At 37.1% G+C, this 12,557-nt stretch overlaps 1 protein-coding gene across 3 annotated transcripts in view; it reads left to right on the top strand.

The window, feature by feature from the left end:
* Positions 1 to 12,417, top strand: part of gnb5b (guanine nucleotide binding protein (G protein), beta 5b) — a 27,954-nt gene extending 15,537 nt beyond the window's left edge. For 2 of the 3 annotated variants that reach the window (XR_008301882.1, XR_008301883.1), the window contains 8 exons: positions 398 to 474; positions 953 to 1,085; positions 3,017 to 3,160; positions 3,565 to 3,656; positions 3,799 to 3,847; positions 4,830 to 4,926; positions 8,561 to 8,801; positions 12,037 to 12,417. Coding sequence is in view for 1 of the 3 variants with exons in the window: in XM_053234711.1 (XP_053090686.1) it covers positions 398 to 474; positions 953 to 1,085; positions 3,017 to 3,160; positions 3,565 to 3,656; positions 3,799 to 3,847; positions 4,830 to 4,926; positions 8,561 to 8,727; positions 12,037 to 12,048 (771 nt within the window). In the remaining 2 variants the exon portion in view is untranslated. The remainder of the gene's footprint in view (positions 1 to 397; positions 475 to 952; positions 1,086 to 3,016; positions 3,161 to 3,564; positions 3,657 to 3,798; positions 3,848 to 4,829; positions 4,927 to 8,560; positions 8,802 to 12,036) is intronic. The other variant, XM_053234711.1, reaches the window with a different exon arrangement.
* The last annotated feature ends 140 nt before the right edge of the window (positions 12,418 to 12,557 follow it).

The following is a 12,557-nucleotide window of genomic DNA, read 5'->3' as shown; positions in this document are numbered from 1 at the left end:
TGAGAGATAAATAACACTTCTGCAGAACATTTTAAAGATTTATATCAGCCAAAGGACAGTACAGATATGATTAAATGTTATTAGTTTCTATATGACATTGATTTACCACAATTACCACAAAGGGAATCTGAACAAATGAGTCGCCCTGTAACACTTGATGAGTTGTATACTTGCGTTAAAAACAGCAAAAAAGGAGAAATCACCCAGGCCGGATCGGAATCCCCCACATTAATCTTACATTTTTGGGACATATTAGGGCCAATTATGCACGCTGTATTGTGTATTGTGTATTAACACATGCACACACACACTTTCATATACCACAAATGTTACTGCTGTGTTAACTGTGTGTGTGTGTGTGTGTGTGTGTGTGTGTGTGTGTGTGCGTGTGTTACAGGAGCATGGCGTCACCATGCCGTGTACCTGGGTGTTAGCGTGTGCGTACGCTCCCTCCGGCTGTGTGATAGCGTGTGGGTAAGTGTTCACTAATCAGACTGATCTGAGAACAGAGTGAGTGTGTGATGAAGCTCATGAGGAGGAGGCGGAGCCAGGGGCAGTAGGCTAGCCACACCCACTGCTAGGGTGTGAGGGGAAAGGGGGCGGGGCTTACAGTCTTCTATACATGGTACATCGTACATCGTTTAAAATCTCTGTTATTATTAATATTTCATTTACATCCGTACGTGCGTAAATTATTAGAATAAAATATAAACACACAGAAATCATATATTTATGTATAATGATGATTATATTTATGATGCATTTTAAAAAGTGATTATTTTGTTTTAAAGTCTAAGATTATTATTCAGTTATTAATCCTAATGCATATTATTCAGTTACTGTAGTGACACTAAAAGAAATTTCTCTCTCTCTCTCTCTTTATCTTTCTCTCTTTCTCTCTGTCTCTCTCTCTCTTTCTCTTTCTCGCTCTCTCTCTCTCTCTCTCTCTCAGTGGGTTGGATAATAAATGCTCTGTCTATCCTCTGTCTCTGGATAAGAGTGAGAATTTGGCAGCGAAGAGGAAACCGGTGGCTGTTCACACCAACTATCTCTCATCCTGCAGCTTCACCAACTCTGACATGCAGGTGTGTGTGTGTGTGTGTGTGTGTGTGTGTGTTCAAAACATCCCTTTATATAAATTAAATATATGTTAAATTTGAGATATGATGCATTGTAAAAATGAAAGTCAGTAATAAAGTACTAAAGAAATTAATCTTCACTCTTTAATCACGTTTTATTAAAGTTTCACAAACCACCATTTCATTTACTCTAAACAAGTTTATTCCCTTTTTTTATTTCGTTAGCAAAATGTAAAGTTTTTTTTACTTTGGAATGTTACAGCACCTTAAGATGGGGAGAAAAAAAATTACAAAAGTGGAGGAAATCAAAGGAGAGAAATATCTATATAACCAGAAGAGAAAAAATAGCAATAAAGAGAAAAAATGTTTAAATTTAAAGCAAGTTAAGAAACAGGACCTCTGACAGGAAGGCTAACTCGAATAATCACTCTTTATAACCGTGCTGAGCAGAAAAGCATCTCAACAAGTCGAGCAATGAGGTGGATGAGCTCCAACAGCTGAAAACCACATCAGCCCTGTCTGAGGATACAGTGAGCACAGAAACTGGACATCACCAGGTTTATTTTTTTAATCTTCAACCACTCAATCATCTGCTGTTGTCGCTCATCTACCTGTAGGTTCATCGTGTTGTTGCTTTTCTGCTCATCACGGCTGTAAAGAGTGCTTATTTGAGTTTCTTTCCTGTCAGCTGGATATTTATCGTTAACCTGAGGTTACTCTGTTTATGAACCTGAAAGTGGTTAATGAGATTCTTACGTCATTTGCAGCTCATACTTCTGAAGCGAAAGTGAAAAGTAAAAAGCAGAAGTGAAACATTTTTGCTCACGGGCTTTTTCGACTGACGAGCACTAGGGATACGTTTCCCCTTACTGTAATTTACTTACTCTCTAGAGCGTGCTGTGTTATGTAGAAGCATCTCGATGCCATCAACTCCATAAGTATTGGCACCCTTGAATGAAAATGAATCTATAAAATAATTAACACGTGCCTTGAGCGGTGTTTTGATCTCAAACACATGGACTGGTTTTAAAATTATTGGCACTCGCCGTATTTAATAACGGACACAGAGTCTCTTCCTGTGATGTCTAACAACGTTGGAGAGGATCTTAAACTCGATTATATTCTCAGGTGTGTGTGTGTGTGTGTGTGTGTGTGTGGACTTCCTCTACACTTCACACCACAGGGCTGAAATTAGAGCCGGGCGATAAGACAAAAATACATCACGAGTTTCAGAGGCATTTCTGCGATACGCAATATGGATCACAATATTCTGTATGGGTTTGCTTACAAACTGATAGCAAAAGTGTTTAAAGATAAACAAAAAAGGTTTAAAGGTTATTTAATATCTACAAAAAAATTATTTATTTTCATTTGTTTATATTTAAAGTATGAATAAATACATAAATAATATTTAACCCTGAAAACAGGAAAAAAAAAATATTAAACATGCGTACATCAAATCAGTTGCTTCGAGTCTGTTTGTAATTATTAAAAAAATTCTAAAAAGATATCACGGTATCCAAGATATCTTAGAAGAGTTTTTAAATTATATTGCAACATGATTTATCACAATATTGATATTCTTTCGTCATATAGTGTCATAACCTCCTGGCAGAAGTCACCAGGTTTTGGGAAATATCCTGGTATTTAGCAGAATTGATGATGTCATCAGCCTCCAGTGCTACATGCTGGTTTACTGTAGAGTCAGGAGAATCTCTGTACATTTACAGTTATAAGAATATTTTTATTTATTATAGGTTCATATACAGTATATATAACACTGATTATTTTACTATAACAGAGCGACACTGTTTTATTCTTTACAGGATACATTTATATTCTTCATCACACCTGTAGAGAGAGACACTGAGCTACTGTACTGTTGTGAAGTGTTTCTCAGTGGGCTGTGTGTGTGTGTGTGTGTGTGTGTGTGTCAGATCCTGACCTCTAGTGGTGATGGTACGTGTGCATTATGGGATGTAGAGAGCGGGCAGCTGCTGCAGAGTTTCCACGGTCACTCGGCTGATGTGCTTTCACTGGACCTGGCTCCATCTGAGACAGGAAACACCTTCGTCTCTGGAGTCAGTGCTTTTCTCCTCACACTCCTCACACACACACACACACACACACACACACCTCGCCACTGTAGAGCTCTTGAGCAAGGCCCTTAACCCTCGTTCTGTCATGGCTGACCCTGCGCTCCGACCCCAACTTCCCAACAAGCTGGAATATGAGAAGAAAAGAATTTCACTGTGCTGTAATATATATGTGACAAATAAAGTCTTTTTCTTCTTCTTCTTCTTCTTCTTCTTCTTCACACTCCTCATGCTAGCCATGACCAGGCCACTGGGTCTGCAATGTATCAGAATATTCCACTAACATGCTACTTATTTATTTGTTTGTTTGTTTATTTGTTTGTTTATTGTTTATGTCTATTTATTGTGTGTGTATGTGTGTGTGTTTGTGTGTGTGTGTGTGTGTTTAGGGATGTGATAAGAAGGCTAATGTGTGGGACATGCGCTCCGGTCAGAACATCCAGTCCTTCGACACTCACGAGTCGGACATCAATGCTGTCAAGTGAGTGACACACACACACACACACACACACACACACACACACACACACCACAATTTCAGCAACTGGTATAAACAACCTGTTTAAGTCGTTCTTACTACATCTCTTTCCACCCCGTGTGTGTGTGTGTGTGTGTGTGTGTAGGTACTACCCAAGTGGTGATGCTTTTGCCACTGCATCTGACGATGCTACAGTGAGTGTCTCAGCTTCAATGTCGAACAACACACATCTTACACACACACACACACACACACACACACACATCCACAGACATATACACATCTTACACAAACATAAAAAATAAAATCAAAATTTTAATTTAAGAAATTTTTAAAGTTTAAATACATTTTTAAATGCAAAACTAGAAAAATATTTTAAATTAACATTTAAACATTAATTTTAAATAATTGAAATATATAAATCAATCAATAAATTCATTTATGTAGCACATTTTATCCATTTAAAATGCGTACTAAGTGCTGTACAGTATGACTAAAAAATAGTAAAAATAGGCAAATAATAATAATAATAATAATAATAATAATAATAATAATAATAATATGTAATAAGAAAATTAGCAAATAAAAAACACAATAATTAGTGAATATTGAATGCTAATGTATCAGTGAATCATGATTTTTATTGATGGTGTGTGGGTGATGTTTGCATGACGTGGGTAAGGTATGTGTGGGTGTGTGTGTGTTTGTGTGTGGTTGTGTGGGTGATGCATGAGTGTGTGTGTGTGTGTATAAGAGTGTGCAGGAGAGTGTGTGTACAGGAGTGTGTGCAGGTGGATGTGTAGTGTGTGTGTGTGTGTTCAGTAGTGTGTGTATGTGTGTGTGTGTGTGTGTGTGTGTGTGTGTGTGCAGGAGTGTGTACAGGAGAGTGTGTGTGTGCAGGAGTGTGTGCAGGTGGATGTGTATAGGAGTGTGTGTACAGTAGTGTGTGTGTGTATAGGAGTGTGTGCAGGAGTGTGTGTGTGTACCGGAGTGTGTGCAGGTGGATGTGTATAGGAGTGTGTGTACAGTAGTGTGTGTGTGTATAGGAGTGTGTGCAGGAGTGTGTGTGTGTACCGGAGTGTGTGCAGGTGGATGTGTAGTGTGTGTGTGTGTGTGTGTGTGTGTGTACAGTAGTGTGTGTGTGTGTGTTCTGATGTCTGTGCTGGTGTGTTTCAGTGCCGTCTGTATGACCTGAGGGCCGACCGTGAAGTGGCCGTCTACTCTAAAGAGAGCGTCATCTTCGGTGCCTCCAGCGTGGACTTCTCCCTTAGTGGTGAGAGAGAAGCAGAGCACAGCGCTAATGCTAATGCTAATGCTAACGCTAATGCTAATGCTAATGAGGCCTGAAATAATTTAGAATAGTTATTGGCACAGAGCCAGACAATCATCACAAATCACAGAGAGCTGTGAGGACCAAGTCAAACCCTCTCGAGTCATACTCTCTTTACCCACGGGCCTTACAGAGGTGCCATCCTGTAGGTGTCATATAGGCATCATAGGTAATAATGCAGTATATAGGTATCATATAAGTAATAATGCAGTATGTAGGTATCATATAAGTAATAATGCAGTATGTAGGTATCATATAAGTAATAATGCAGTATGTAGGTATCATATAAGTAATAATGCAGTATGTAGGTATCATATAAGTAATAATGCATTATATGGGTATCATATAAGTAATAATGCAGTATGTAGGTATCATATAGGTATCATACAAGTAATAATGCAGTATATAGGTATCATATAAGTAATAATGCAGTATGTAGGTATCATATAAGTAATAATGCAGTATGTAGGTATCATATAGGTATCATACAAGTAATAATGCAGTATGTAGGTATCATACAAGTAATAATGCATTATGTAGGTATGATATAAGTAATAATGCAGTATGTAGGTATCATATAAGTAATAATGCATTATGTAGGTATCATATAAGTAATAATGCAGTATGTAGGTATCATATAAGTAATAATGTATTATATAGGTATCTTATAGGTATCATATAGGCATCATAGGTAATAATGCATTATGTAGGTATCATATAAGTAATAATGCAGTATGTAGGTATCTTATAAGTAATAATGCATTATATGGGTATCATATAAGTAATAATGTATTATATAGGTATCTTATAGGTATAATATAGGCATCATAGGTAATAATGCCGTATATAGGTATCATATAAGTAATAATGCAGTATGTAGGTATCTTATAGGTATCATACAAGTAATAATGCATTATGTAGGTATGATATAAGTAATAATGCAGTATATGGTATCATACAGGTAATAATATATTATGTAGGCATCATATAGGTAATAATGTATTATGTAGGTATCATATATGCAATAATGCACTATATAGGATTAATATAAGTAATAATGCATTATGTAGGTATCATACAGGTAATAATGCATTCTATGGGTGTCATATAAGTAATAATGCATTATGTCGGCATTATATAAGTAATAATGCATTATGTAGGTATCATATAAGTAATAATGCATTATATGGGTATCATACAGGTAATAATGCATTCTATGGGTATCATATAAGTAATAATGCATTATGTCGGCATTAAATACATAGTAATGTATTATATAGGTAATACTGTGTCGTATAAGCACCGTATAGTAATGTAATGTAATAATGTGTTATCTGGGTATCGGTTTATACACAGTAACAGATTGCGTGGCAGTCTGCTGTGATTCGCCTGAATCACCTGACACACAGACGTCTACAACGACCTTTGACCTTTCTGTTCGACTGTAGCAGGACTGTACTGGCCCGAGATCAATTTCAACACCGTGTGTGTGTGTGTGTGTGTGTGTGTGTGAGATCATCATTACTGCAAGTGTTGATGGTCAAAGTTCAGGACGCAACCGCTCACTCTGCAGGGTCACAGAGCAGCATTATATATGATTTATAAAGGATTATAAATGTGGGAAAGCACTGGACTTTAGATTGATGGTAGTGAAATCAAAATTCGCTCGTGTTTTCAGAATCTATGAGAAAATGTAATCCGCCTTATCTAACAAACACGAAACAAAAATTCCTTTATGACAGCTATCGTATTGAGGTCAATTCGAGAAATAATAAAAATCCAAAATCTTTTACTTTCATTTTACTTTCATGTTCTGTAATTTTTTTGTTGACTCATCGAGACCTATAAACCGAGTGGAAGTACAAGGTTCTTTCTGACAATTCAGCAATTTAGAACCAAGATACTGAACCATAGAGATATTTTTCATAAAATAAAAACAATTTAAAAAAAAAATCTTAATTAGCCACCATATTTAACAGATAGACTGAGACAGATACATATACATATAATTATAATACATATAAAAAATAAAATAAGATACATGTAATAAAATAAAATAAATGCTAAATACTAATAAAATAAATTATTATGAATAAAAAAGAACTCTCTCTCTCTCTCTCTCTATATATATATATATATATATAGGTGTGTGTGTGTGAAGCAAATAAAAGATTAGCACTAATACATCTAAGACATCTAAGCTTTCCCTTTTTACCTTCATCCCTTTTGTTATCTCTTCACTATCTCCGATAATCTCAGGGCGTGACGTTACTGTAAAACCCGTCTCACACCGTCACACTGATTGATCAACCGTGATTTAACTAAACGCTCCAGTACTTCACTGTATTTTTTATATGTAAACAGGGTGAACTACCTTCCTGGTCTAGTGTGTGTAGTTTCCTCTCGAGTAGGAGATCTGTCACTGTGGGGAATTTATTTTCACACCCCGGGGTTTCACAAGATTTTTCACCTTCAAGTCATGAAACTTCATTCCTGTTAATGTTGAACATTGGGAAGTTCACTCTGTGTGGTTACACCCATCAATCAAACTTACCCTAAAGTCCTGATTCAAGCACAGATTAGTCATTAAAGACATGATTTTTGCAGCCATTTGTTTTAAAACATATAAGTTCATGTACAAAGGTATATTTTTGAATATTAAATATTCTTATAATAATTTTGCTAAAAACATGTATGTTTTGTCGATATCTTTAGAACCAAACAATAAAAATATAGCGGTATAGAAATAAATGCATTGTACACAACATTTCTAGAAAAGCAGAACATTTTGGATGGATAGATAGATAGATAGATAGATAGATAGATAGATAGATAGATAGATAGATAGATAGATAGATAGATAGATAGATAGATAGATAGATAGATAGATAGATAGATAGATAGATAGATAGATAGATAGATAGATACTGTAATATCTCAATATAAAGCTGTAGAGATATGTTCCAGAGTAATGTGAAATGCACTGCAAATATTTTAACCATCAAAATATTACCTATAACTTTTAGCTAAAACCAGCTAGTTCACATTAGCCTGACGTTAGATAAGCTAGCTAGCATTACCACCAGATAATGAGTATGCAATCTAAACATAAACACTTCAATAAAAACAAATATATTAAATATAGTAACTAACAGACTATAGATACAGGACATAGGTAGCTAAATAACTAGCTAGCATACGGTATGTTATATGAAGCTACCTCAAGGCTCCCTGACGTTTAGTGCTAATTCAGCGTAAAAGTGTGATTTTAGTCTTTCTAAGTCTTTTCTCAGGAATTTACCAACACATCTGAGGTAAATGTTGATGTTCCTGTTAGTTTTGTCTCGTTTCCATTTTCGCTCTGGTTTCACAAAGTCAAAATAAAAGATTGAATAGTTATAAGATCGCTTGTTAATTCATTAGCCTCAGTTGTTAGCAAAGTTAAGCTCACGTTCTAGTTGCCTGTGTGTCTTTCCATGTCAAAAGCATAAATTAATAATAAAAAAATAATGTTTATGAGCATTAATAAGTCATTATAGCATGTTTATTAATGATATATTCTGTGTGTGTGTGTCAGGGCGTCTGCTGTTTGCTGGCTATAACGACTACACTGTAAACATATGGGACGTGTTAAAGGGCACTCGGGTTGCGATCCTGTACGGCCACGAGAACCGGGTCAGTAAAGTCCGAGTGTCACCTGACGGTACCACGTTCTGCTCGGCATCATGGGACGCCACGCTACGGGTGAGGAACCAGTCATAGTTTCTCAGCACATTCCTCTGAACCCAGGCAGGACTTTCCACAAGACTTGTTCCACAGTAAGCAGTGATCATAAAAATCCCCAGATGTTCAGAATAAATCCTCATTTTTTTGATCACAAGATAAAACTGAAAAACACAACATGGATGCAATATTTATAACATACGTACGTACACAGATCTACACCTAGAGTGATATGCTGTATACAGGGACACAGAAGATCTGTATAATGTGATATAAATCATGTAGAACGATATAAAATATTGGCACCCTTCATTAAATTGGGTAAAATTAATTCAATTAGAAAATAAACTGTTAACTTAGATTTCTATACTTAGCATAATAGTGTTTTCTGTCTGAAAACATATGCAGGGTGCAAAATTATTGGCACCCTAATGATAAGGCTAATATTTATAGTGAATGTAAACAATTGTCGTTCCAACCCTTCTCCAGAAAATGATATTGTTGAGTTTGGACAGAATGTGAGATCATATTTTATAGCTTTGTGATGTGCACAAATTAGAGAAGGGTTAATATATGAGCTGTTAACGCACCATTAAACACAACTGGTACCCTAATAACTTGAAAATTGAACCACGATCATATGCATATGCAGTCAGGAGGATGGTGATGGAGGTAAAGACTCGGAAAATCACATTTATATTATTGTTTTGGTCGTCGAATTTCAGAATTATTTAATTACACACCACGTCCACGACATCACCAGGAACAAGCTGTTTGGAAGAGTTGCACTAAAGAAGCTCTTCCTGAGACACAAACCAGAAAATGCAGCTTCTGAACATCACCAAGCCTCACAGAGCTTCAGTCAGTCATGTTTTGGTGGTTTTGTGGTCCAAAATCAAACTTTTTGGCCATCAGCATGTCTGATGATAAAGGAAGCTGAGTAGATGGAAATATTCCCCAACCCCAGTGTTAAACCTGGAAGTGGATCAGTGACGCTTTCAGGCCTGTTTTAGGCTGTCACTTGGGGGACACTTGTGCACATAACCTGGTTTCCTCTGCCAGGAGGTTAAGACTTGGCTGTGGATAGAGCTTCCAACGATCAAACAAACACAGAAAATCAACACAGAAATAGTTTCAGGACACAGAAAGCAGTGTTTTGCATTGAAAATGAGAACACAGTGAAGTGAAAAGGGCATGTGTTTTCATATTTGCTATATAGAAGGGGGAAAAATGAAGAAAGATGAAGTTCCTCATATGTTTCTATTAAAAATATATATATATCTCTCATTGCATGCGTCATTCAGTTGTGCTCATGAAGGGTGCCAGTGCTTTAGTTACAGGAACAGACTCAACAGTCTCATTGTTGTACTACAATAGCCACAGGCAATGCAGCAGCACGCAGAATGCTTCCTTATTGGGTCATGACAATGTAGTGTGTGTGTGTGTGCGTGTGTGTGCGTGTGTGTAATGCTGACCTCACCAGAACATTCACATGTGTTTGTTTCGTGTGGAAAAAAATGGAACATGCTTTGCGTCAGAACACTGTCTCGCTCTCTCTCTCTCTCTCTCTCTCTCTCTCTCTCTCTGTGTCTCTCTCTCTCTGTCTCTATTCTCTCTCTCTCTCTCTCTCTCTCTGTGTCTCTCTCTCTCTCTCTGTGTCTCTCTCTCTCTCTGTCTCACTCTCTCTCTCTCTCTCTCTCTCTCTCTCTGTGTCTCTCTCTCTCTCTCTGTCTCTATTGTCTCTCTCTCTCTGTGTGTCTCTCTCTGTCTCTATTGTCTCTCTCTCTCTCTCTGTCTCTCTGTGTCTCTCTCTCTCTGTCTCTATTGTCTCTCTCTTTCTGTGTGTCTCTCTCTGTCTCTATTGTCTCTCTCTCTCTCTCTGTCTCTATTGTCTCTCTCTTTCTGTGTGTCTCTCTCTGTCTCTATTGTCTCTCTCTCTCTCTCTGTCTCTCTGTGTCTCTCTCTCTCTGTCTCTATTGTCTCTCTCTTTCTGTGTGTCTCTCTCTGTCTCTATTGTCTCTCTCTTTCTGTGTGTCTCTCTCTGTCTCTATTGTCTCTCTCTCTCTCTCTGTGTGTCTCTCTCTGTCTCTATTGTCTCTCTCTCTCTCTCTGTCTCTCTGTGTCTCTCTCTCTCTGTCTCTATTGTCTCTCTCTTTCTGTGTGTCTCTCTCTGTCTCTATTGTCTCTCTCTCTCTCTCTGTCTCTATTGTCTCTCTCTTTCTGTGTGTCTCTCTCTGTCTCTATTGTCTCTCTCTCTCTCTCTGTCTCTCTGTGTCTCTCTCTCTCTGTCTCTATTGTCTCTCTCTTTCTGTGTGTCTCTCTCTGTCTCTATTGTCTCTCTCTTTCTGTGTGTCTCTCTCTGTCTCTATTGTCTCTCTCTTTCTGTGTGTCTCTCTCTGTCTCTATTGTCTCTCTCTCTCTGTCTCTCTCTCTCTGTGTCTCTCTCTCTGTCTCTATTGTCTCTCTCTTTCTGTCTCTCTCTCTAAGTCTCTCTCTCTCTCTCTCTCTCTCAGTTTTTTCAGTTTTTCATGTGCTTTATTGGCATGACAAATAATTGTACATTTGTATTGCCTAAGCAAGTACAAAGGAAGGGTAGAGTAAAAACTGGAGAAATAAAAAGACAAAACAAAATAAAAGACTAATAGATATATTAGAAATAAACAAAATAAACAAAAAATAGTGCAAACAGTGTACAATGAACAATATAAAGGCACTATATACAGAATAATTGACAAAAGAAGAAGTAAAATTACAGAATAAAAGTGAATTTACTAATAAAAGTAAGAAAAAAATGTAAAACAATAATAATAAAATAAAGAAGAGCGATCAGGACGGTTAGAGGAGACACGAGGGCGAGGCAGATCACTCGCTGCCCCTCACACTGCAGCAGGAGACACGTACTGTGCTTTTCACCGGCTGAGAGATCGTCACATGTGTTATGGTGTGTGTTTAATTTTGGGGTAGAGTTTCTCTCTCTGTGTATTTTGTGCATTCTGTGAGGAAGTGCAGCTCTGTCTCAGTTGTGTTTTGGTTGCAGTGTAGCAATGCACAACCTTTCTTCCTCTGGGAGCCATGTTTTCCTGCGTCTGCCTGTTTCTAGCGCTAGCTCATGTCCACTGAGTCTCTACCTTCTCGAGGTGCTTCTCTGTGTTTTATCTGTCACTGTGTACAGACAGTTCTGTCTTTCTGTTTTCTCTGTTGTTGTGTTTGGGTTTCCTAATAGGTGATGTAGATTTGTTTCATTTGTATTGTAATTTGGTCTAATCTGATTTGTCTAATCTCTGTCTTTCTGTGTGTTTCTCTCTCTCTCTCTCTCTCTCTCTCCTACAGATCTGGGCTTGAGTTGAGTCCTCAGTGAGATTTGGAGCTGATACAAAGATGGATTCACAACAGACCCTTTTATTTTTAAATCTTTTATTTAGTTATTAATTTCTCTGACACACTCCTCGGTGTGTCTCGTAGCTGATCACTAGATCGTGCGTTATTGTTGTATTTGTTTGCGAATAATTTAACATTATCTAAAGTCCAGGCTAAGAGAGAAATGTGTATGAGTGACATAAAATAGTTAATGTATACATTATGTAGTATTAAGACATTTATAAATACTAAAAATTAGCATCACCTAGTCAGAAACACCTAAATTATGGTGTATAATCATGAAATGTGGATTCAGTAATATTAATATTAAAGTGATTCACTGGTTAAACATTACAGACCTGTATTCTCTCATTTTTTAGTTATTATTTATGTTTCAGTGTGTGAAATTCACTTCCTTAGTTTTGAACTGAAGCTACGAGGCTAATATAGCTAACAGGTAATGGAAGCTTATAGCCACCAGCTTCTGAATCACT

This window comes from Pangasianodon hypophthalmus, chromosome 6 (genome assembly GCF_027358585.1).
Source record: "Pangasianodon hypophthalmus isolate fPanHyp1 chromosome 6, fPanHyp1.pri, whole genome shotgun sequence".
Lineage (NCBI taxonomy): Eukaryota > Metazoa > Chordata > Actinopteri > Siluriformes > Pangasiidae > Pangasianodon > Pangasianodon hypophthalmus.
Note: the sequence above shows the minus strand (reverse complement) of the source record. Positions and strands in the feature narration are given on the sequence as shown.